Consider the following 24,295-nt stretch of genomic DNA (forward strand, 5'->3'; position numbering starts at 1 on the left):
GCACTCTTGGCAGACACCCTCCACCCTCCCTGTGCTTGCCTCTGTTCCCTCAGGTCCCCTCTGTCACCATGTCTTGGGGGCTGAGGTGGGGAGCATTGCCCAGGACTCAGCACAACTCTCTGCTCCCTGCAGGGGAAGGTGGAGGCTGAGCTGCACCTTCTGACGGCCGAGGAGGCAGAGAAATCTCCCGCCGGGCTGGCTCGCAACGAGCCCGATCCACTGGAGAAACCCAAGTAAGTAGGAACCCCCACTCCCCAGCAGGCACCTGGGCTTCTGGGGGAGGCTGTGGGGTGGTCCCTGGGGAGGGAGCCAGGCATGGGGAATCACAGAATCAGTCAGTGAGGTTGGAAGAGCCCTCTGGGATCATCGAGTCCAACCATTGCCCTGACACCACCATGGCAACTAGACCAGGGCACTAAGTGCCACATCCAGTCTTTTCTTAAACCCCTCCAGAGATGGTGACTCCACCACCTCCCTGGGCAGCCCCTTCCAATGGCTAATGACCCTTGCTGAGAAGAAATGCTTCCTAATGGCCAACCTGAACCTCCCCTGGCCAAGCTTGAGGCTGTGTCCTCTTGTCCTACCGCTGGTTGCCTGGGAGAAGAGGCCAACTCCCACTTCACTACAACCTCCCTTCAGGTAGTTGTAGACTAGAGGGAGGCAAGGAGGGATCACGCTGGGAGATGTAGGAATGAGGGTTATGGGCAGAGACATCTCTACTGGTTCCCCCCCATTGCCCCACTACTTTTCCTTACCCTGTTCCTCCTCTGCTTCTCTTCTTGCCTCCATCCCATTTCCTTGGCCTCCCACCACCTTCTCCTCCCCTCCGGTCCTCACCACCAGATTCCAGCTTCAACTGGCATCCTCATGCTCCCACATGAACCTGCATGACTCCATCTGGCACATCTCCTGCTGATTCCCCTTGTCCACCCTCCTGAGCCTCTTGGTTGGTTGAGCCTTATCCAGAGAAGGAGATCCTGCTGTGCATCCCTTCTCCACGGTGTTGGCATTAACGATGGGTGTTTGCTCCCTCTGCAGCCGCCCGGACACATCCTTCATCTGGTTCCTGAACCCCCTCAAGTCCATCAAATACCTCATCTGCACACGCTACAAGTGGCTCATCATCAAAATCGTGCTGGCCCTGCTGCTCCTCGTCATGATCGCCCTCTTCCTCTACAGCATGCCAGGCTACATGGTCAAGAAGCTGCTGGGAGCATGAAGCACTGGAGCCTCCCCCATGTCCCCAGCCCCACGCCCCATGCCCTTCTCCTCCCCACAGCCTCTCAGCAGCTTCGGGGGACATCTCCCTCCTACTGCTCAGCCTCCTCTTTTGCATCCTCCTCTGTGGGTCCCGTTTGTGGCTTTAGTCCCAGAGAAATGGGGCTGGAGGGTGGTGGCTGTGCATCCCTCACCGGGGCTGGGAGAGGTGCCCAGGTGGCTACTGCAGGGCACCCATGCTGGGGGGTCTCAGAGCCCTTCGCCCACTGGGGCCATGGCCAGTGCCCTCCTGGGGAGCTCAGCCCCCGGGGAAGGGGAGGGAGAGCTGGGGCTGCAGCGCTGGAGGCTCCTTGGAGGGATGTTCAGAAACAAGGATGAAGCAGGGACCTGGCACAGCTGGGGACACGCCAGCCCAGCCAGTGTGGGGACAAGAGAGGGCGGCCCCAACGCCTGTCCCCGCTGCCAGCACTCTCCCTGCTCCACTCATGGCTCTGGAGGTCACTGCCCACCCCATCCCACCCCGGGGGCCACCAGCAAGGGACAGCCCCTGCCTGTCCCTCCCCGTGGCTCTGGCAGAGGCAGGGCAGTGGCCAGCAGCTCAGACATCTTCCTAAGGTTGCCCACGCCAAGGTGGTGGGGGCTGGACGTCCTGGGGGCTCACAGGGAGCCGGGTTCCCTGGCACAGCCTGAGCTCCCTGTGGCCTTCTTGATTCTGGGTTTATCTTCTTGGGGTTGATAGGTGTTGTGGCTGGGGTCTTTCTTGCCGTGCCTACCAGGAAAGGGCTCTTTTCTCAGCCCACCGTGGTGTCCAGCTGTTGAAAAGCACCTTTCTCAGCTTCACGTGTGCAAGACCCTCCTTGAGTAACTGAGGAGGTCTTGGGGATGTTTTTAGGGTACTACTGTTTTACTCAGTGAATAAAAAGTGGCTTTCACTCCTGAGTTCTCCACCGAGGTCTTGGACATCCTGAGGACCACAGGGACAGAGAGGGGCTGCTGCTGGGCAGGATAACCCCAGCCACTTCTCCCCATCATCTGCTGGCTGCACTGGGGGGGGGGGGCTGCCTGGTGGGTTAGTCTCCTCTTACCCCTCCTAGGAGGGAGAAAGGAGGTGAGGAGAGAACCCTGGGCTCCATGTGTCCCCGAGGAGGAACCCCCAGGATGGGGAGACCCCACAGCTGCCCAGGCTGGGGGCAGAGGGGAGTCCTGGGGTCCAAGTCCCATCTCCATCCTCGCTGTCCCCAGGGCTCCTGGGCAGAGGCGCCTTGCACTCCTCGCAGTATCTCTCAGGGGCTGTTTCAGGGAGCAGCTGGGTTATGTCCCACACGGAGAGCCACCAAGGGCAGCTCGTCCCCCTATGCAGCCCCAGCTCTGCCCAAGCCACCTGTGGAAACGTGGCACCAACTCTACGGAAGCTTGAGAGGTTTAATCCCTCCTGGGGGGCTCCAGGCTGACCCTGGGTGCCCACGTTGCAAAGCAGGGCCCGCAGCAGGGACAGAGCCAGACCCCGCTGCCCAAGGGATGGACCCTGCCGCAGGGCCATGGCAGGAGCCAAACCCCTGAGAAGAGGGTGGTTGGGGACGGGGCCAGGGACCCTTCTCCTCCAAGGAGCCCTGATGCCCCTGGGGTGGTCGGAAGTGCTGCCCCTTTCCCCACGGGCACCCTGCACAGGCAGGAATAGAATCACAGAATCAATGAGGTTGGAAGAGCCCTCTGGGATCATCGAGTCCAACCATTGCCCTGACACCACCATGGCAACTAGACCAGGGCACCAAGTGCACTCCAAACCTGCCTCCTCGCGCTGGGCTGCCTGCTCCGCAGGAAGGGGAAAAGAAAAAAAAACACCATTAAAAGGCTTGGAAAATTTTATTCTTTACTGAATTTTAATAGTTTTTTTGTTTGGTTTAAACACAATAAATATTTCAGTAATAGCATTTAACAGACTGGAATTCAAACCCCCTGCAGTACCTGAACTCCCAGCGACAGGACGCCAGGGAAGCAATCAGGGTCACAGAATAGAATGGTTTGGGTTGGGAGGGACCTTAAAGCCCACCCAGTTCCAACCCCCTGCCACGGGCAGGGACACCTTCCACCAGACCAGGTTGCTCCCAGCCCCATCCAACCTGGCCTTGAACACTGCCAGGGAGGGGGCAGCCACAGCTGCTCTGGGCAACCTGGGCCAGGGTCTCACCACCCCCACAGCAAAGAATTTCTTCCTCACATCTCATCTCAATCTCCCCTCTGTCAGTTTAAAACCGTTCCCCCTCGTCCTGTCACTCCATGCTCTTGTAAAAAGCCCCTCTCCTGCTTTCCTGTAGCCCCTTCAGGCACTGGAAGGTGCTAGAAGGTCTCCCCGGAGCCTTCTCTTCTCCAGGCTGAACAGCCCCAGCTCTCTCAGCCTGTCTCCAGAGCAGAGGGGCTCCAGCCCTCTGAGCATCTCCGTGGCCTCCTCTGGACTCGCTCCAACAGCTCCTTGTCCTTCTCATGTTGGGTATGTTGGGTCCCTGGGACTGCAGCCGTGCTGGGACCACTGCCCACGACCACCCTGCTTCATCTGATCTCTGCTTAGGGGCAACCCTGCGCAGAGGGACTGGCCTGCCCAGTGCCCAGGGGGAGCCTGACAGAGCACCCCGAGCCCCAGGGGAGCCAGGCTCCCACCACGAGCAGCTCCTCCGAAAGGCTCAGTGGGGAGGGACAGAACCAACCACCACCAGCACAAGCACCATCATCCCTGCATCATCCCACAGCCCGGGACCAGGACAGCAGGCGGCTGCGTTGCCTCTCCAGCCCCACTGCGCAGGGGCCCGTGGCAGAAGATGGGGTGCAGCATCCCATTAGTGCCTCCAAACTTGTTTCCAGAAGGATGAGGCAGCATCACCAACTCCTTCCCCACCCTGCCTGGGAAAACGGAGCAGCCACCCAGACTGCTGAGACTTCCAAGGTGCTCTGAAGGGTTGCAGAGAAGCTCCCTCTCCTGCACTCAGAGCAGGGGCCCAGAGAGCCAGGACTGTTTGTAAAACCACCCCGGTGTAAGGGTTGAGTCTGAAATGCTCCAGTTCACCCCACGCAGCCCCTCGGTGGGTTGGGTTTGACGCTGCTGCCTGGGTTTGCCTTTAGGTGCAGGGTTACAGCTGGAGAAGAGATCCAGCACTCACACAGAAGACCAGAGCCAGAACCAGCCTGCGACCCAGCACCCTCCTCGTCCAGAGGTGGTCCACAACATGGACCACCAGCACAACCGGTGTCCCCTTCAGCTGGAAGCTCAAGGGACAGAAGCAGGTCAGCCTGAAACACCGCCTGGGGTGGGGGGGGAAGGTTTGGATTAATGAGGTCTCCAACGTGAAGCACAGCACCAGCTCCTACCAAACAGCCACCGCCGACGCCGCTGGCTGAGATGAACGGCACCTCGGAGGGTGAATTTCACCGAGAACCTCCACTCCTGGGGCAGTGGCGCCCCGACCACCTCCTCAGAGACCAGCCTAGAGCCTTCTTAAGCCAGGTCTGACCACACCTAGATGGGCCAAAGGGTCTTCTACAAACTAACAGTGACCTTTCTCAGAGCAAAGAGGTCAGCGTAGCCCCCATCGTCACCATGTCCCACCAAGTGCTGCCTCACGTCACCTCACAGAATCAATGAGGTTGGAAGAGCCCTCTGGGATCATCGAGTCCAACCATTGCCCTGACACCACCATGGCAACTAGACCAGGGCACTAAGTGCCATGTCCAGGCTTTTCTTAAACCCCTCCAGAGATGGTGACTCCACCCAAAACATGTGAGCTAGTTTCCACAAAGCACTGCTTCTCCCAAGACTTGCCAGGACTCTCCCAAGCAGGCACAGATGCTCTCAGAGGAGAAGAGTTTAGGGGCCTTGCTAGGATGGACCTGACTGAGAGGTCCTGAGGCCAGGAGAACAACATCCCAGCGGGTCTGGAAGGACCACAGCCCTCCCTGGACGGGTTTTTTTTCCTGGTAATACTCTGTAACGAGATAAAATGTGCAAAACAGATTTAGGAAAGCATAAGACAGTCCTATTATCAACTCAGTAATTAAGAAAATGTGATTAACGCTATCCCTGGAGAAGAGACAACACAGTCTGGCTCTCAAATAGGGGACAGGAGGAGCCGAGGAGCGAGCACATGTCCTGCCCAGCCCCATCCCACCCGGGGAGCACGTCCCACCGCGAGGACAGGGCCGAGCCAGCGAGGCCAGCAACCCCCAGCGCAACACAACCACCCTCAGATGCTGGCAGTGAGGAAGGAATGCATTTATTCTTAAGACTTAAAACCATTATTATTAATAAACAGTTCGTTTCCCAGCATGCCACACGCCACCAGGGCAAGATCACAGAATCAACCAGGTTGGCAGAGCCCTCTGGGATCATCGAGTCCAACCATTGCCCTGACACCACCATGGCAACTAGACCAGGGCACTAAGGGCCATGGCCAGGCTTTTCTTCAACCCCTCCAGAGATGGTGACTCCACCACCTCCCTGGGCAGCCCCTTCCAATGTCCAATGAACTAAGAAGAAATGAAGATGGTTTGGTCTGTGTTTCCATTCCCCTCCCAGAACGTGGGAGCAGGAATCACTTAACATCTCACAGCCCAAACAGAAACACCCCCAGGCTGGCAGTGGGCAACAGCATCGTGTGTGCACTGGCATCAGGGCTGCTCTCTCCCCCACCAGCCTGGCAGCACTACAAAGGAGCACTGATTTAAGGAGATGGTTTTTTTTTCTAGCTTCAAGGTGCAATAAATTAAGGCACCAAAAATCCAGGACTCTCCAAAGATAAAGCCTGTGCAGACAGGAAGCAGTTACAGTTTTTCAGAGAGATCTTTCTCCTACAGCACGACAAATATCTGCAGGATTTAAGAGAGGAAGCCCCGCTCCCACACGTTCGTACCGTCACGAGGGGGGTTTTGGGGTACTGCTCCCAGCAGCTGAGACAATAAACAGTGTCTTACCAAGACAAAGCGACAGCCTAAGATTGAAGATCAGCCAACATCTCACAGCGTTAGCACTGGCCCAGTGGCACTAGTGGGAAGAGGGAGGAGCTCCAGGCTTGGGTCCCCAGAGCTCAGCTGGAAACCTGAGGGAACAGCTCAGTTATTCCCTGCTCCTGCAAACACGTAACGAGGAAAGTAAATCACAGAATCACAGAATCAATGAGGTTGGAAGAGCCCCCTGGGATCATCGAGTCCAACCATTGCCCTCACACCACCATGGCAACTAGACCAGGGCACTAAGTGCCATGGCCAGGCTTTTCTTAAACCCCTCCAGAGATGGTGACTCCACCACCTCCCTGGGCAGCCCCTTCCAATGGCTAATGACCCTTGCTCAGAAGAAATGCTTCCTAATGTCCAACCTGACCCTCCCCTGGCCAAGCTTGAGGCTGTGTCCTCTTGTCCTAGCGCTGGTTGCCTGGGAGAAGAGGCCAACTCCCACTTCACTACAACCTCCCTTCAGGTAGTTGTAGACTGCACCAAGGTCACCTCTGAGCCTCCTCTTCTCCAGGCTAAACAATCATCCAACCTCCGCTTTCTGTCAGTGCTGCTCACACGACTCTGCTATCTGAGCACGGCTCATGGGTAAGGGTTGTGTCCCATCTTAAGTAACTCTTAAATTCACATCATGTGACTCAAATTTATCTCCCCTCACAATTATTACATTTCATTAAATAGCAAGAGTCAAAAATTCAAGCACAGCCCAACTCATTTGTACACTTAGGGTTGTTTTTTTCCCTGTACAACATCAGTAAAAGGAGCGAGCGACTTTATTTAATAACCTCTGAGAACCATTTGCCCCCTCTCCCAGATCAACCACCCCTCCCAGGCACGGCGTGGCAGGACGATGATTCAAAATGTACAAAAGAAAAAGCATTAAGTAGTAGTTACAGTTGGAATTGTTTCCTAAAGCAGGAGGAGCCTTCACCTGCAGAAGGAAAACGCTGTGACCAAGCTTCTACGAACCACGCTGGGCAATAATTGAGTTTGTTCCCGTGGTAAATCACAGATGGACAATCTGCTGTGCTTGTTCGCTTCCGGATGCAGCCCTTCCAGAGCCTGGGTTTAGGCTACACTCTTCATTCAAGCACAGGTCTTCATTAAATAAAAGCGAACAGAAAAGAAAATCAGCAGTCAGCCTTCACCACCCCACTCTTGATTACAAAAAAAAAACAAATTAAAAATAAAAATCAATGCAAACGTCATTTACAAATGGACAGTAAACAAATATATCCCTGGATGAGACATGCAGCCACTGGTTTTGAAAAATAAAGAGAGATATTTGGAAAGGGCCCCACATGCCTGAGAGCTTTCTGAAAGTGCACACACAACCACCACGACACTTATTAAGGTGCTTCTCCAAGCGGTGGGTTCGCTGCCGTTGGTGGGCTGGTGGGAAGGGTGATGTGCAGAGAGGGGGGTCAGGCAGCACCCACCGACCCAGTGGAGCTGCCCTGAAACAGCCAGTTCGTACTGGGAGGAAGAAGGGGGAGTTTGGCTCTGTGGTGGCCAGGCTGGGGTAAGCCACTCGCTGGAGCCCAGACCCCGCTCCCAAGCGGGGAACGCACGTGGACAGACAGGCAGACGGCCGAGATGTGGTCCCAGGTACGCACAGCTCGAGCAGGGGCGGCAGGGAATTGAGCCCTGATTTCCTAAGCCCCCCCCCAAGGAGGATATTTCTAGAAGTTTTGTGTGGTGTTCTTTCTTTCCTCTCCAATAAAAGGTGCAAGTGTTTGCCCAAATAGGTGAGTGCAGGAAGGCAGGACAGAACGTGGGAGAACTGTCACCATCTGCTCCCTAAGCACCAGCCCAGGGCAAGGGCTGGCCAGCAGGGTTAGGGACGGACAGGACCTCCCCAGACCACCAGGACGTCCCCCTGTCCTTGTAGCAACCAGCCGTTACTTTTGGTGACAGATCAAGATGCTTCGCTCAGGTAAAGCTATTTGCACCCCCAACTGGCTTTACCTAAGCAAGAGTTGGGAGTCTGAGGTTTCACTGGGAACATTCAGCTGGTCTAATATACAGTAACAGTGACCTGAAAGGCTACACCCTCCTCGTCCAGTTCCACCCAAAGCTTCCACTCGTCGAGCCGCAGCGGGGGCTGCCCCGTACCAGTCCTGCCCTGGCTGCACCGGATACCGTGCGGACGTTGCCCTGATGTCTGTCCAGAGGGTAGGTTTAGATCTGTGGAGATGGCTGAAGTATGTACAGGTATTTGCAGCAGTTATTTACAGTACTTCTGCAGACCGCAAGCCAATCTTCTCTTCCTCCGCTCCTAGTCAGTCTGGCGTGGGCTTCTTCAGCGAGAAGGGTCGGATGTTGAAGTGCCTGCTCAGCTGGCTCACCTGGGGACAGGGCAGACAACAGGAGCGGGTTAGGGAGGCTTGGATGGACGAGGAGGGAAGAGGCAGAGCACCACAGTGGCTCCCTGCACAGCCGACAAAGCCCCGGCCACCTCTCTGCACCCACCATCGCCCAGCCTACACGCGCCCCATGGGCGCAGCAGATCTGGAGCACAGCCTCTGCCTTGTGCTGTGGGGCCACCAGGCTGCCCTGCCCAGGAGCCCAGCCCTGGCCCTGCCAGCCCGACGCTGGGGCTAGCTGGGTGCAGCCTTGATGCCTTCCAACACCTTCCCAAGCAACAGCCCAGCCTGTCCAGGAGCAGGCTCACCTCAGGGGCAGGACTCAAACGCCTGTCCTGAGCCCAGGCACGCAGGATTAAACCCTGCAGTACTGCTCCCTCCCTGCCCCTCCCAGCAATACTTTTATTATTTCGCTTAAATTAATTTCATCATCTCAGATATCTACGTTGAGAGGCTGAGAGAGTTGGGGCTGTTCAGCCTGGAGAAGAGAAGGCTCCGGGGAGACCTTCTAGCACCTTCCAGTACCTGAAGGGGCTACAGGAAAGCGGGAGAGGGGCTTTTTACAAGGGCATGGAGTGACAGGACGAGGGGGAACGGTTTTAAACTGACAGAGGGGAGATTGAGATGAGATGTGAGGAAGAAATTCTTTGCTGTGAGGGTGGTGAGACCCTGGCCCAGGTTGCCCAGAGAAGCTGTGGCTGCCCCCTCCCTGGCAGTGTTCAAGGGCAGGTTGGATGGGGCTGGGAGCAACCTGGTCTGGTGGAAGGTGTCCCTGCCCGTGGCAGGGGGTTGGGACTGGATGGGCTTTAAGGTCCCTCCCAACCCAAACCAGTCTGTGGTTCTGTGAAAAAATGCTCCCCAAATCCATTTACAATTCAAACTGGGAGTCGGGTACTTTGCATGGAGACACACACAGGAGGGTCACAGAGAGGAGGGAATCCAACACCAGGCTGTGGATAATCAGACACCTTTCACACCAGCCTGTGGAAGAAGCCTTCACCACCTCTTTTGAGGACATGAGAAAACCCCAGAGGACTGAGAGCTACACCAGGAAAGCTCACTGCAGGGATGGGTAAGCCCAGGCAGACAGGATTACACCATCCAGTCAGACCCCATCTCCAGCTATGATTCCAAGACCAAATTTCTTTAAGCTTCTTAGCTATTCAAATCCTTCTTGCACAGAAGCCTCATTACACTAATTGGAAAGACAAGCCAACCTGGCTATTACTTCTGTGCTGTAATTACAGTTCAAACTCGACTCTGGAGGCTCCACACTAGAGCTGGGCTTCCCAGGGAATAGGGCTCCCCAAGGAGGGTGTATGCACATGGCAGCGGTCAGCTCCACAGGGGTCCCTGCCCTTGCTCCTCAGCAGCTTCCTGGGGCACTTCTAATGGGACTTGGTCTCCTTGGAGTTTGTTTTCTCTCTGAATCAAAGCTCAGGGAGTCAGGCAGAGCTGGCACGGAGCAAGGGGAGCAAATCATAGAATCATAGAACGGTTTGGGTTGGAAGGGACCTTAAAGATCATCTAGTTCCAACCCCCCTGCCACAGGCAGGGACACCTTCCACTCTGTCCCTGAATCTCTCACAGCCCTTTGCAGCAGGGGAGAAGGCACTGCAGTGTCACAGAATGAATCAGGTTGGCAGAGCCCTCTGGGATCATGAAATCCAGCCATTGCCCTGACACCACCATGGCAACTAGACCAGGGCACTAAGTGCCATGGCCAGGCTTTTCTTAAACCCCTCCAGAGATGGGGACTCCACCACCTCCCTGGGCAGCCCCTTCCAATAGCTAATGACCCTTGCTGAGAAGAAATGCTTCCTAATGTCCAACCTGACCCTCCCCTGGCCAAGCTTGAGGCTGTGTCCTCTTGTCCTGTCGCTGGTTGCCTGGGAGAAGAGGCCGACTCCCACTCCGCTACAACCTCCCTTCAGGTAGTTGTAGACTGCACTAAGGTCACCTCTGAGCCTCCTCTTCTCCAGGCTAAACACCCCCAGCTCCCTCAGCCGTTCCTCATAGGTCAGACCCTCCAGACCCATCACAGACCCCACGAGGACAGCTCGGTGCTCCCAGTTATTCCTGTTTTTAAGCTCAAGCAGAGCCTGCAGTGAGAGCCCAGCAGCCGAGCCCGACGCCCACACACCGAGTCCACCTACCACGACCACCCCGTAGTGGATGTGCGCCAGGGTGAGGACAGCAGTTAACAAGTAGAGGAGAAGCGTTTCGCTGCTGGGCGCCAACCCGGACACCACCACCAAGAGCACGGCCGCGATGGGGAGCAGCATCCAGTTCAGGGGCTGGCAGCGCGTGCTGCTCATCTGACAGACGATCAGTTGGCACTGAGGGAAGAGAAAGCTGTCAGAGCTTGTACCTGGTATCGACTCTGCAAGCCCAGAGCTACCCACAGCGCTGAGAGGAGCTACCATCACGTTGTTTCCCCAAGTTTCTCACTCAGGATCTTTGTTTGCATTAAAATTCCTGTGGGACCCACAGAGCCAAGCGCTGCAGGGCAGGCAGGTCATACAGAGACGGGCATCAAGGGCATCTCTACAAGTAAAAGGAGTTCCCTCGAGCTGTTTGTTCTTTCAATCACACCAAAATAGAAAAGCTGCTAAGTTAAACTTCTCATCTCCCTTCTCTCCTCACAGCTGAGCTGGTCTTTTTTATCCTGTCTCCCAAGCATCCCAGCAGGCTTCACATTCCCCAGGAGATAAAGTGGAGCATAAAGCAAAAGCCACTTACAGAAATGTTAGCAAAGGCTGTTCCAACCATGAAGTAGAAGAGCCTGGGATGGACCTCCAGGATGTCTGTTGGGGACATGAAGATCCACGTGGTGCAGAGCAGGAAGAGCAACACCGGGGATACCAGTGGCAGCATGATTTCATACGCAGAGTGGTGCTTCAAGGTGTTATTTTTATAGGCCCTGAAATGCAACAAAAGAAATGAAAAGACATGGAACCACGGCTGAGGAACACCTGGTGGCCCCTGTCTTCAGGAGAGGGCTGCAAAATCTCATTGGCCATTCTGCTACTCAAAACTGTCAACATGTGTTTAAGAAAAGACTGGACATGACACTTAGTGCCATGGTCTAGTTGACGTGGTGGTGTCAGGGCAATGGTGGGACTTGATGAGCCCAGAGGGCTCTGCCAACATGATTCATTCTGTGATTCTGTGACATCAGCCATAAGCAGGGTCAGACGAGGAAGGTGCACACCTCCACTGTTAAGCCAAACCCCCCACGACTCCTCAGTTACAGAGGTACCTGGTTGTCCAGCTCTCTGGGTTGTGACCAACAGGGCTGGGGACCCTTCTGCAAGACCCTGCTGCCAGCCCACTCCTCCCAGTGAACCCTGCAAACTGGGACCTTCTCATGTGTCAGAGCCATTTCACAGAATCACAGAATCACTGAGGTTGGCAGAGCGCTCTGGGATCATCGAGTCCAACCATTGCCCTGACACCACCATGGCAACTAGACCAGGGCACTAAGTGCCATGGCCAGGCTTTTCTTAAACCCCTCCACAGATGGTGACTCCACCACCTCCCTGGGCAGCCCCTTCCAATGGCTAATGACCCTTGCTCAGAAGAAATGCTTCCTAATGTCCAACCTGAACCTCCCCTGGCCAAGCTTGAGGCTGTGTCCTCTTGTCCTAGCGCTGGTTGCCTGGGAGAAGAGGCCGACTCCCACTGCGCTACAACCTCCCTTCAGGTAGTTGTAGACTGCACTAAGGTCACCTCGGAGCCTCCTCTTCTCCAGGCTAAACACCCCCAGCTCCCTCAGCCGTTCCTCGGAGGTCAGACCCTCCAGACCCTTCACCAGCTTGGTCGCCCTCCTCTGAACTCGCTCCAACACCTCACACATTTCATCACACTGAAAACAGTCGTCTGAAAAGTACTAAGGAAACCAAGTCCTAAGAGGCTTTGGGAGCTCTTGCAAAGGCGCTAGTGCAGGGAGGGAGATCTGAGGACAGAGTAACTTACTTGTAGAAGTTATAGAGGCTCATCGGCAGCGTCACGGTGAGCGCGCAAGCTGGAAGAGAGAGAGCCACGTTACTGCCCCGTGATAGAGGGAGACCATCACGTGCACCCCACGAGCGGGCAGGTGGTTGGGCTCTGGTTTAAGCCACTCACACCAAAAATAGCTCAGAGGTGCACCAAGATAGCTCAGAGGTGCACCAAGAACAGCTCGGCACGTTTAGGAGTAGGTGCTCATAATTCTGGTCCAAGAGCTGCAGTTACAAGTTATGGTCTGCTATAAATTAAAGACATTTCAATTGTTAAAAGTCACATTAATGAGCCCAGTATTATGCTTTAAACATTCACAAAGTTTAACAATTTGAGACATATTGATTTGAAATTTAGTTACAATTAACCCCTAAAGAATGGGACACACACTAAGAAAAATTGAACTAAGCAAGAACTTCTGAATAAGCCAGATTTCATTAAGCAAAGACAGCTCTCCCCCAATTAGTCACTTCAATAACAGCCCACAGGAGCTTTCACTACAGCAAACAGCGTTATCACACAATTAAGACATTGGGTTTCGTTAAAAAGGTGGAGTTTAAAAGACAGGCTTCAACATGGAGTTTCTTACCAATAATCATTGTAGTGAATAGGTCTCTATATAAGAAATTAAACAGGAAAGGTGCATACCAGGCCTCCACTCCCACAATGGCTGTCACTATGTAGACAATTGAAATGGTCTGGAAGAAAGCACAGGAGAAGCAGGCGTGATACAAGACCAGGTACTGGAAGGTGCTAGAAGGTCTCCCTGGAGCCAGCTACAGTCTCCTTTTACTAGCACAGATGATTATTACAATTAATGCAGCTGATTAACTGAACTCTCCTTCCAACTTGTTGCATTTCCCACACAGCATCTGATAACTTAATACAAAAATAAAGAATGCTTTATTTATTTAAAACTGCTGCAAAATCAGATCTGGGTCTATATGTTGATGGAGCTGTTGGGGCGAGTCCAGAGGAGGCCACGGAGATGCTCAGAGGGCTGGAGCCCCTCTGCTCTGGAGACAGGCTGAGAGAGCTGGGGCTGTTCAGCCTGGAGAAGAGAAGGCTCCGGGGAGACCTTCTAGCACCTTCCACTACCTGAAGGGGCTACAGGAAAGCTGGAGAGGGGCTTTTGACAAGGGCATGGAGTGACAGGACGAGGGGGATGGTTTTAAACTGCAAGAGGGGAGATTGAGATGAGATGTGAGGAAGAAATTCTTTGCTGTGAGGGTGGTGAGAGCCTGGCCCAGGTTGCCCAGAGCAGCTGTGGCTGCCCCCTCCCTGGCAGTGTTCAAGGCCAGGTTGGATGGGGCTGGGAGCAACCTGGTCTGGTGGAAGGTGTCCCTGCCCATGGCAGGGGGTTGGAACTGGATGGGCTTTAAGGTCCCTCCCAACCCAAACCAGTCTGTGATGCTGTGATTCCTGTTCTAACTTTCCAACCCATAAGTCTCTCTCCCTTTTCTCTTTTCCTTCCCCTCCTGCACGAGGGGGAGAGTGTCAACAGAGAGCATCTGCCATGGGTTTAACACCCAGCCCAGCTTTAAACCGTGACAGCGCTGCAGTGACAGGGGCTGCGGCACATACTTACCACCTGGCTGATGTCATATCCCCAGGGCAGGAAGAGAATCCCTGTGTTATACTTCTCCCAGTGGGAGAGGATGAAGGAAAACAAGACCACCCATAAGAGGAGGTAGAGAACGAAGACACTGACACCCGTGGAGCCGCGTCCAAAGGTGGAGTAGACCGTCACGACAAAGTACACGCAGGCCCAGCTGTCCAGGCCGTGATCAAAGAGCTCTCCCAGGGGCGTGCTGGAGTTGGTCCGGCGAGCCTGCTTCCCATCCACACCATCTGGGAAGAGAAGGAGACATGGGGAGTGCCCTGGTCTAGTTGTCGTGGTGGTGTCAGGGCAATGGTTGGACTCGATGATCCCAGAGGGCTCTGCCAACCTCATTGATTCTGGGATTCTGAGTGTTGCTGGTGTGCTGGTTTTGGTTGGGATAGAGTTAATTTTCTCCAGAGTAGCTGGTATGGGGCTGTGTTTTGGATTTGTGCTGAAAACAACGCTGATGCAGAGATGTTTTCATTACTGCTGAGCAGTGCTTACGCAGAGTCAAGGCCTTCTCTGCTTCTCACACCACCCCACCAGTGAGTAGGCTCAGGGTGCAGAAGGAGTTGGGAGGGGGCACAGCCAGGACAGCTGACTCCAACTGACCCAAGGGATATTCCACACCATAGAGCATCATGGAATCGTTTTGGTTGGAAAAGACCTTGAAGATCATCAAGTCCAACCATTAACTCAGCACTGTTAAGTCACCACTAAACGAGCTCCCAGGAGCTGCTCTAGCAGCCCAAGCAGCAGAAGCTGGGAATCAAAAATTTCTCGACACGCAGCTGCAGCACGGGCAGAAGACAGACACAAACCCCCACAATCAACTAGGCAAAGTCTTACCTAACGTATAGGCAATGAAGTTGAGGAGACCCACAACGACCCACACTCCGTTCGGAACATGCTGGTGATCAGGAGCTGCAGAGATCAGAAAGACCCACATCAGGACAGCTCAGCACGTACTTTCAATGGGTTTATTTTGGCACAAGAGGCACAGCAACAAGGACCGGCAGCTCACCAAGACAAAGCACCTGCACAACTCAAACAGTGAGTCCAGAGGAGGGCGACCAAGCTGGGGAAGGATCTGGAGGGTCTGACCTCCGAGGAACGGCTGAGGGAGCTGGGGGTGTTCAGCCTGGAGAAGAGGAGGCTCAGAGGTGACCTTAGTGCAGTCTACAACTACCTGAAGGGAGGTTGTAGCGCAGTGGGAGTCGGCCTCTTCTCCCAGGCAACCAGCGACAGGACAAGAGGACACAGCCTCAAGCTTGGCCAGGGGAGGGTCACGTTGGACATTAGGAAGCATTTCTTCTCAGCAAGGGTCATTAGCCATTGGAAGGGGCTGCCCAGGGAGGTGGTGGAGTCACCATCTCTGGAGGGGTTTAAGAAAAGACTGGACATGGCACTTAGTGCCATGGTCTAGTTGCCATGGTGGTGTCAGGGCAATGGTTGGACTCGATGAGCCCAGAGGGCTCTGCCAACCTCATTGATTCTGTGAAACCGAGGTGTTAGCTTTCCAGGACATGATGGCAGAGCAGTTCCACGACAGCACGTGAAACTGGGTCACTGAGGACTTTGCTTTCCAGGACATAGTTGTCCTCTGTTCCCAGCTCCCCAGTGTCACGGGATCTAATAACTGGTGATGGCAGCTAGCAACCATAGCCCAAATGCATGACATGGAAGTGTGTGCAGATCAGAACCTCCTCAATCACTTGCTCGTAGAGCATCAAGCAGAGCCTCTTTGAGATGTGGCAACACCCTGCCTCTGCAGAAACATGTCAGGACTCCCCACCCCATCTCCAGTCTCCATCCTGCCAATGGAAAGAGAGTTCCTCCTTAAGAACATCCCCACCGCCTCCAGCACTGCTTCGGCAGGTTGCCAGCTTAGCTGTCTGCAACTCAGGGAGCCCAAAGGTGCATCTGCAAAAAGCTGCTTGGCAGCAGCCTCCCAGGAGGGCACATGGAGCCCTCCTAGGGGGAACAATGATTCTGTGAAATGCCACCTCCTGTTTCCTTAGGGCATCATGGTGGTGCCTTTCCAGCAGCAAACAGAGGGCAGCACGACTATGAAACCACCCAACGAGGAGGGAAGGCACAAGCTTCTGGAGGCCTCACCAGCAAAATGAATCACAGAATCAGTCAGGTTGGAAGAGCCCTCTGGGATCATCGAGTCCAACCATTGCCCTGACACCACCCTGTCAACTAGACCAGGGCACTAAGTGCCATGGCCAGGCTTTTCTTAAACCCCTCCAGAGATGGGGACTCCACCACCTCCCTGGGCAGCCCCTTCCAATGCCTAATGACCCTTGCTGACAAGAAATGCTTCCTAATGTCCAACCTGACCCTCCCCTGGCCAAGCTTGAGGCTGTGTCCTCTTGTCCTAGCGCTGGTTGCCCGGGAGAAGAGGCCGACTCCCACTGCGCTACAACCTCCCTTCAGGTAGTTGTAGACTGCACTAAGGTCAAACTTGTCTACCTACCAATAAAGGCAATCCCAAGTATTTTTCCCCACTTCACTGTGTTTTGATGATTAGCCCAGTTTTAGAAGAATGAGATGAACTCTTCTGAGCAACCTAAACCAAACCTGGCATGGGCAAAGGGAGAGCAAATAGAGAGAGGAAGCTGTTGGTAAGTGACTGAGAGTTACCATGCTGTATTAATCTTTTCCCTGGGAGGAAGGGGACACAACCAAACCTTCGGATGCACGAGCAGATGAACACGGGTACTGTTAATTTTAAAGCTGTGCACATCCTTGTGCAGAAGGATGAAACTGAGAATGAGGATTTTGCCGTTGTTAGTCTGAACGTGGTTGGTGCTGGCGTGGTTTTGCATTAGCCGGGATGCAAAGAACAAGGCTCTGCCTGCTGACTTCAGAGTTTCCCACATCACCCTGTTAGGTTTTAAAATGAGGGCACTGGGTTCTGGTCTGCTCTGCAGGCAGAGCCAATTCCTACTGGAGATTTCCAGGCACATGTCCACCCAGCAGCCGGAAGGAAGGTGCCCTATTCAGACAAGTCCTCATCATGAAGCCCAGTGGGTTCAAGCCCTCAACTCTGTCCCTCCTCTGGCACAGCCACCTGCCTCTGGGAACACCCCCACTAAGAGGCCTTACCAAGGAGCACCAGAAGTCAGGGCAGAGGAGGTGACAGATTTCACCACCCCGATGCTTCGCATCCAAACAGGAACATGCAGCCTTACCAGAAGCATAAAAGTCAGGGTCGAAGTATGCCATGAGGAAGAAGTTGAAGACAAGCAGCAGGAAGCCAGAAAACGTTATCAAATTTGGGGCCAGCCAGGTAGGGAAGATCTATGGGAAAGCAGCAAAAGAACACATCAACTCATTAGAAGATGTAATAAGGACCACGTGCCGCTCCCAGCCACGGCAGAGAGCTGGTGACAATTGTCTGGGTGTTAGACAACACTGCTTGGTGGCATCTGGTGTATCACAGGGCAGCAGGAAGCTTTAGGCCGCGATGCAGTGAGCTCGGGGCAGGCTGCAGGATGGAGGGCAGCACCCTTGGTAATTAGTCGCACCACAAACGAAGCAGGACTTTTCAGCTGACGCTTTTACAGAGAAGACTTTGTGGTGACTGGAGTTTTGCTGTCCCACTCAGGGCAGGATGAGGTCTCACCTTCACTATCGTGTTCCAGAAGGGATGCATGACGTAGAGAGAGAGGGGGTTGTTGTCCACGGCACTGTACTGTGAACGACAAGGGGAAAAGAACAAGCAATAATTAGGGTTCCAACCCACTTGTGAAGAGCCAGAGACCCCAAATATTGAGCTTTCCATGAGGATACCCACTACCCATGTCTTGGCATTGCAAGAACACTCGGGTCAGGGATGGAGCCTCACCAGGGATGGTGCTAAACCACCTGGAGAGCACCCACCAGCTCCAGCAACACTGGCCACAGACCCGTAGGTGTCACCTGGTGGCTCTCAGGTGCCTGTCCCATGCCTGCACCCAATGCCTCCCCTCCACAGGGAGCAGCCACCCAAGAAGAGCAGGCAGCAGATTTTGGAAGGTGGGGAGAGACTCGAGGACACACAACCTCTTTGGGGCAGGGGGAGACTTCCCCACCAACCATGAGAGCTGAGGCCACTCCTGCAGCCCCCCTGGGCCCCAGGCTCCTTAGCTCTCACACCCCGGCACCCTGTTGCCAAAGGCCCCAGGAGGACAGTGATGAGCCCCCTTGGTGGGGTCCCCAAAACACTATCCTGTCTGTCAGAGAACAGTCTCCTAACGGGGAGCTTCAAGGGACACATTTCTGTGCTGACAGCTCTGAGCGACCCAGACACAACCAGTGACTGACCCCAGAGGTCCTGCACAAGAGCTGGCACGCTTCAGTCAAGGACTAAACCCGTTGAGATGGCAGCTATCGCTGTCTCACCCATCTCCAGTCACTTGGAAGAGACTTTCTCCTCCCAGAAAGAGAGCAGATATTTATGACCAAGGTCTTCAACCCCCTCCATTGTCCTGCAGATACTCCAAAACACCACATACACCACCATACATCCACAAGCATCTCTGAATCCCACACATCCCACCACAGTTTCAGGTACAGAGGGTCATTTGGCACTCAAGAGAGACACAGAGGCACCAGCTTCACAGTGCAGCCACGCAGGTGACCTGGGCTGGTTCGTGGGCACCACAGGACATGGAGCTCCCAGCCACACCGCAGGAGATGGGGACAGAGAAGCCTAGAGAAGAGAAGGCTCAGAGGTGACCTTAGTGCAGTCTAAAACTACCTGAAGGGAGGGTGTAGCGCAGTGGGAGTCGGCCTCTTCTCCCAGGCAACTAGCGCTAGGACAAGAGGACACAGCCTCAAGCTTTGCCAGGGGAGGGTCAGGTTGGCCATTAGGAAGCATTTCTTCTCAGCAAGGGTCATTAGCCATTGGAAGGGGCTGCCCAGGGAGGTGGTGGAGTCACCATCTCTGGAGGGGTTTAAGAAAAGCCTGGACATGGCACTTAGTGCCCTGGTCTAGTTGCCATGGTGGTGTCAGGGCAATGGTTGGACTCCATGATCCCAGAGGGCTCTTCCAACCTCATTGATTCTGTGATTCTGTGACAGAGACTGGGGCCAGCAAGGGAGCAAAGTGATCGGAGCAGAACAGGTGACAGATTTCCCTGTTCGGAGGTGAGACTCATGTCATTTTCCCTTACTCAGGGCAGAGCAGTCTGAAGCAGCTGCCCGCTGGCCTGGTGAAGGATCAGCTCCTTGCTCCTTGCCTGTGTGCAGCTCGACGAGCTGGAGTTGGCGTTTCCAAAGGGGGAGGATTGGTGGGGCACACCAGGAGGCCCAGGGGGACCCCACGCAGGACGGGTCTCAGAGGGCTCCTCTCCGTTAAGGAGCTGAGATTTCTGCAGAGGCAGTTGCTGCCCTTGGGAAGTGGGGAGGAAGAGCTCCTACCCCTCATCCCACTGCTTTTCACAGAATCAACCAGGTTGGAAGAGCCCTCTGGGATCATCGAGTCCAACCATTGCCCTGACACCACCATGGCAACTAGACCAGGGCACTAAGTGCCATGTCCAGGCTTTTCTTAAACCCCTCCACAGATGGTGACTCCACCACCTCCCTGGGCAGCCCCTTCCAATGCCTAATGACCCTTGCTGACAAGAAATGCTTCCTAATGTCCAACCTGACCCTCCCCTGGCCAAGCTTGAGGCTGTGTCCTCTTGTCCTAGCGCTGGTTGCCTGGGAGAAGAGGCCGACTCCCACTGCGCTACAACCTCCCTTCAGGTAGTTGTAGACTGCACTAAGGTCACCTCTGAGCCTCCTCTTCTCCAGGCTGAACACTCCCAGCTCCCTCAGCCGTTCCTCATAGGTCAGACCCTCCAGACCCTTCACCAGCTTGGTCGCCCTCCTCTGGACTCGCTCCAACACCTCAACATCTTTTATAGATCATTTGAGGTGTGCATGTGGTGGGGAAAATAAAAATAGAAATAAAAATTAAAAAGACCCAGACAAGCCATGAAACGTTTCCAGTTAGAAAGTTAAAATTTGACATCATTTGGCTCTCAGGAGCACCACACGCTGTTATCTGCCCTCCAGCTCACAGCCCCGTCTAAAGTCCTCTTCCCCAAGCAACACCTTGATAAGAAGCCCAAGAAATATTTCATAGGCTACGAAACTCCTCTGCTCATGTGCTCAGTGCTGAGCAGGGCAGCTCCCAGTGCCCACCCAACCTGGGTCCTCATGGTTGGGACAACACCCCTGCAGCTCCCCAGCACCAGCGCCTGCTGTCACCCCACAGGAGTCTAATCCCAAGTTTAGGAGCAGTGTTATGGAAAGCAATCCAAGCCTCCACCGCCACGGACATAACCTACACACTCCCTGAGATAAGGGGAGCTTGGCTGATAAAAGGAAACCCATCAGCAGAGAGCAGCTCCGGGGTCCCCACCCACCCTGTAGCCTTGAACTAGACACCATCTCTGCACCCACGGCTTGTTCCTCTCCTCGGCTGGAAACCCTGGAAGCGAAGGGGACACTCTGCCTGTTTCAAAAGCTGGGAAGAAAGAGGTGGGAAAGGGCAAAGCAACACTCCACAAGACAGACGCCAGCACAGGGAAGGGGCGCCAGGTCCTTGGTGGGCTCTGAGCACACGGGCTAAGAGCTTCCAGCATTTGTACCTGAGTAAATCCCACCCTTGGAGAGCGTCTTGGTACCCCGCCAGCTCTTCCCTGCCCTCCCCATGACAGGGGTTAGCTCCAGAGCTTACATCCCCACGCCAGCAAGCCCACAGGGAGGTGGTGGAGTCACCATCTCTGGAGGGGTTTAAGAAAAGACTGGACTTAGTGCCGTGGTCTAGTTGCCATGGTGGTGTCAGGGCAACGGTTGGACTCAATGATCCCAGAGGACTCTTCCAACCTCATTGATTCTGTGGAGCTGCAGAGCAAGCAGCAACAAAACCCCAAACTCGATGCCCTACTAGGGGAGGTTAAAGCCGCAAGGAATGTCCATCCCCGCTTAATGCAACTTCTGGGGACAGAATTCCAAACGCTTTACGAGATAATAGGATTTGAAGCACCGGTTAGGGGAGGAGGAGAGCTGGAGACTGATTAAATCTCATTATCCCCAAAACAGGATCAAGAGAACGGACGCACCACTTGGAGCAAGGCACGGGAAGTGCTCTGGAGATTTTATGCTCGTGTTCATAAGGCGCCTCAGGGAAGTTTCCCCTCTCCCCCCACGTTTGGGGACTGGGGATAATAGTCAATAAGCAGCTTTTCCCCATGATCACGCTTGTTCCCACCTCGTCCTCAAAGACCTGGAATGACCCAGGGAGAGGGCAGCTGTTCTGCAGAGCTTTGCTGATACAACCACTCCACCTTCCACCCGTCTCCTGGAGGGACACTTCTCTGCCTGTTGAGCAAGGCAGGGAGGGGCTCTGCCAGCTCAGAGGACATCAACAGACCAAAGGGACCGAGCTGGGGCTGGCTCTGGTGCCAGGCTGGCTGCCACCCTACGGGACAGTGCTCCCAGGCAGCCAGGACAAGGTTCCCTGCCAGAATACCAGTGACCTGCCAGGCACCTTCAGCTACAAAACTCAAAAACATCCGCCATCCCCAGCCTCCCCCCAACTGTACTTCACAGAATCACAGACTGGTTTGGGTTGGGAGGGACCTTAAAGCCCATCCAGTTCCAACCCCCTGCCACGGGCAGGGACACCTTCCACCAGACCAGGTTGCTCCCAGCCCCATCCAACCTGCCCTTGAACACTGCCAGGGAGGGGGCAGCCACAGCTGCTCTGGGCTACCTGGGCCAGGGTCTCACCACCCTCACAGCAAAGAATTTCTGAAACTGAAATGAATGAAATGAATGAAACACTCTCGGGGCAATAACCACAGCGGTGTTCTAGCTCACCACGCACAGCTCCGGCTCCGTCACTCACCCACCCCATCCTCACTGCAGATCAGCATCACCTCTTCCATTTTGGATCTCTACGCGTTGCTCTAGTGACTCACGCACATGACTCTTATCCTTCTCCAAGTCATTTTTCGATCACGACCAACGACTGCCACCAGCCAGGGCTCTTGATTTCTCCCTCATTTTCAGGGAGAGAAGGTCAAATGAAAAGTGCGAGGGCACAGAACGGATTTCATACGCCCCAGAGCCCCCTCTCAAAGCAGACAGGCGTCTGTAACAGGCCCTGCTCTAGAACAGCACCGAGCGTGCAGCGACCACTTCTCCCTACGACTGCAGCAAGGAGGGATCCAGCCCCGAGAGCCCCCTTTGATTTGGTTTTAAACTCCTTAAGAAAAGAGCAAAGCCAACCTTGCAGCAACAACCTGATCACTTGCACCCTGCGGAAAGAGCCCTGGGGGTGCTGATCGACAGCCGGCTGAACGTGAGCCAGCAGTGTGCCCAGGTGGCCAAGAAGGCCAATGGCATCCTGGCCTCTATGAGGAATAGTGTAGCCAGCCGGTCTGGGGAAGGGATCATCCCTCTGTACTGGGCACTGGTGACGCCGCACCTTGAATCCTGTGTCCAGTTCTGGGCCCCGCACTTCAAGAGAGATGTTGAGGTGTTGGAGCGAGTCCAGAGGAGGGCGACCAAGCTGGTGAAGGGTCTGGAGGGTCTGACCTCCGAGGAACGGCTGAGGGAGCTGGGGGTGTTTAGGCTGGAGAAGAGGAGGCTCAGAGGTGACCTTAGTGCAGTCTACAACTACCTGAAGGGAGGTTGTAGCGCAGTGGGAGTCGGCCTCTTCTCCCAGGCAACCAGCGCTAGGACAAGAGGACACAGCCTCAAGCTTGGCCAGGGGAGGGTCAGGTTGGACATGAGGAAGCATTTCTTCTGAGCAAGGGTCATTAGCCATTGGAAGGGGCTGCCCAGGGAGGTGGTGGAGTCACCATCTCTGGAGGGGTTGAAGAAAAGCCTGGACATGGCACTTAGTGCCCTGGTCTAGTTGCCATGGTGGTGTCAGGGCAATGGTTGGACTCGATGATCCCAGAGGGCTCTGCCAACCTGATTGATTCTGTGATTCTGTGCAGCAGCCGCCGCCTCCCCTGTGCCCCGTCCATGCCAGGAGGGCCACAGGACCACTCAGCCCCCCTTGCTCCATCCAGCCACCCCACAGGATGCCACAGGGCACCCCAATAGCCCACAGACGGTCCTGGCTGCCACCGTGGGCACAGCGGCGAGTTGACCAGCGTCGTTACGGGGTTTAGAGACGCAAATGGCTCATACAGCTTAAAAACAACATTAATCACGCGACCAGGACATTTCTGGAAGATCCAATTACGTGTCCAAGGAGGAGAAAAATACAGATTTATAGCCCAGATTGTACTAATAGCCTTCCTGGGCAGAAACACAACGGGGCTTTTAAGTAATCCGGTTACCAGGAGCCAGACACAGACCAAACACTGTCACACGGGTGCCTTGGGTGCACCAGTGTCACACACCAGACCAGATCTGGGGTGGGCTGGGGGAGGACAGTGCTGGTGGCGCAGGCACCCGCGCTGGGGACAGCAAGTAAAGATGGATTTGATGGATTCAGCGTGATTTGGACAGAGTGGAGAGCTGGGCAAAGAGGAACCTAATGAGGTTCAACAAGGATAAGTGCAGAGTCCTGCACCTGGGAAGGAGGAATAAAATACACCAGGACAGGTGAGGAGGTGATCTGCTAGAGAGCAGCTCCGTGGAGAAGGACCTTGGAGTCCTGGTGGACAACAAGTTATCCATCGGACAGCAATGTGCCCTTGGGGCCAAGAAGGCCCATGGTGTCCTGGGGTGCATTAAGAAGAGTGTGTCCAGCAGATCGAGGGAGGTCCTCCTCCCCCTCTACTCTACCCTGGTGACACCTCACCTGGAGTATTGCCTTCAGTTCTGGGCTCCCCAGTTCAAGAGGGACAGAGATCTACTGGAGAGAGTCCAACGGAGGGCTACGAGGATGATGAAGGGACTGGAACACCTGCCTTAGGAGGAAAGGTTGAGAGCCCTGGGGCTTTTGAGTCTGGAGAAGACTGAGAGGGGATCTGATCTGTGTATAAATAGATGAAGGCTGGGTGTCAAGAGGAAAGGGGTAACCTCTTGTCACTTGTGCCCTGTGATAGGACAAGGGGCAATGGATGCAAGCTGGAGCACAGGAAGTTCAACCTCAACATGAGGA

At 54.7% G+C, this 24,295-nt stretch overlaps 3 protein-coding genes across 4 annotated transcripts in view; 2 read left to right on the plus strand and 1 right to left on the minus strand.

The window, feature by feature from the left end:
* Positions 1-1,219, plus strand: part of OTOF (otoferlin) — an 89,717-nt gene extending 88,498 nt beyond the window's left edge. The window contains exons 45-46 of the mRNA XM_068404963.1: positions 133-233; positions 1,039-1,219. Of these exons, the coding sequence (XP_068261064.1) occupies positions 133-233; positions 1,039-1,219 (282 nt within the window). The remainder of the gene's footprint in view (positions 1-132; positions 234-1,038) is intronic.
* Positions 1-24,295, plus strand: part of DTNB (dystrobrevin beta) — a 648,286-nt gene that overhangs the window by 108,567 nt on the left and 515,424 nt on the right. The window lies entirely within an intron of this gene.
* SELENOI (selenoprotein I) overlaps positions 6,578-24,295 on the minus strand; it is a 30,687-nt gene continuing 12,969 nt past the window's right edge. Inside the window, exons 2-10 of one of the 2 annotated variants that reach the window (XM_068403732.1) lie at positions 17,819-17,887; positions 17,385-17,493; positions 15,034-15,108; positions 14,170-14,432; positions 13,171-13,279; positions 12,558-12,606; positions 11,322-11,502; positions 10,736-10,918; positions 6,578-8,561 (exon numbers count right to left, since the gene is read on the minus strand). In XM_068403732.1, coding sequence (XP_068259833.1) covers positions 8,445-8,561; positions 10,736-10,918; positions 11,322-11,502; positions 12,558-12,606; positions 13,171-13,279; positions 14,170-14,432; positions 15,034-15,108; positions 17,385-17,493; positions 17,819-17,887 — 1,155 coding nt within the window. In that variant the 3' untranslated portion in view covers positions 6,578-8,444. The remainder of the gene's footprint in view (positions 8,562-10,735; positions 10,919-11,321; positions 11,503-12,557; positions 12,607-13,170; positions 13,280-14,169; positions 14,433-15,033; positions 15,109-17,384; positions 17,494-17,818; positions 17,888-24,295) is intronic. The other variant, XM_068403740.1, reaches the window with a different exon arrangement.

Source organism: Nyctibius grandis, chromosome 1, assembly GCF_013368605.1.
Source record: "Nyctibius grandis isolate bNycGra1 chromosome 1, bNycGra1.pri, whole genome shotgun sequence".
Lineage (NCBI taxonomy): Eukaryota > Metazoa > Chordata > Aves > Nyctibiiformes > Nyctibiidae > Nyctibius > Nyctibius grandis.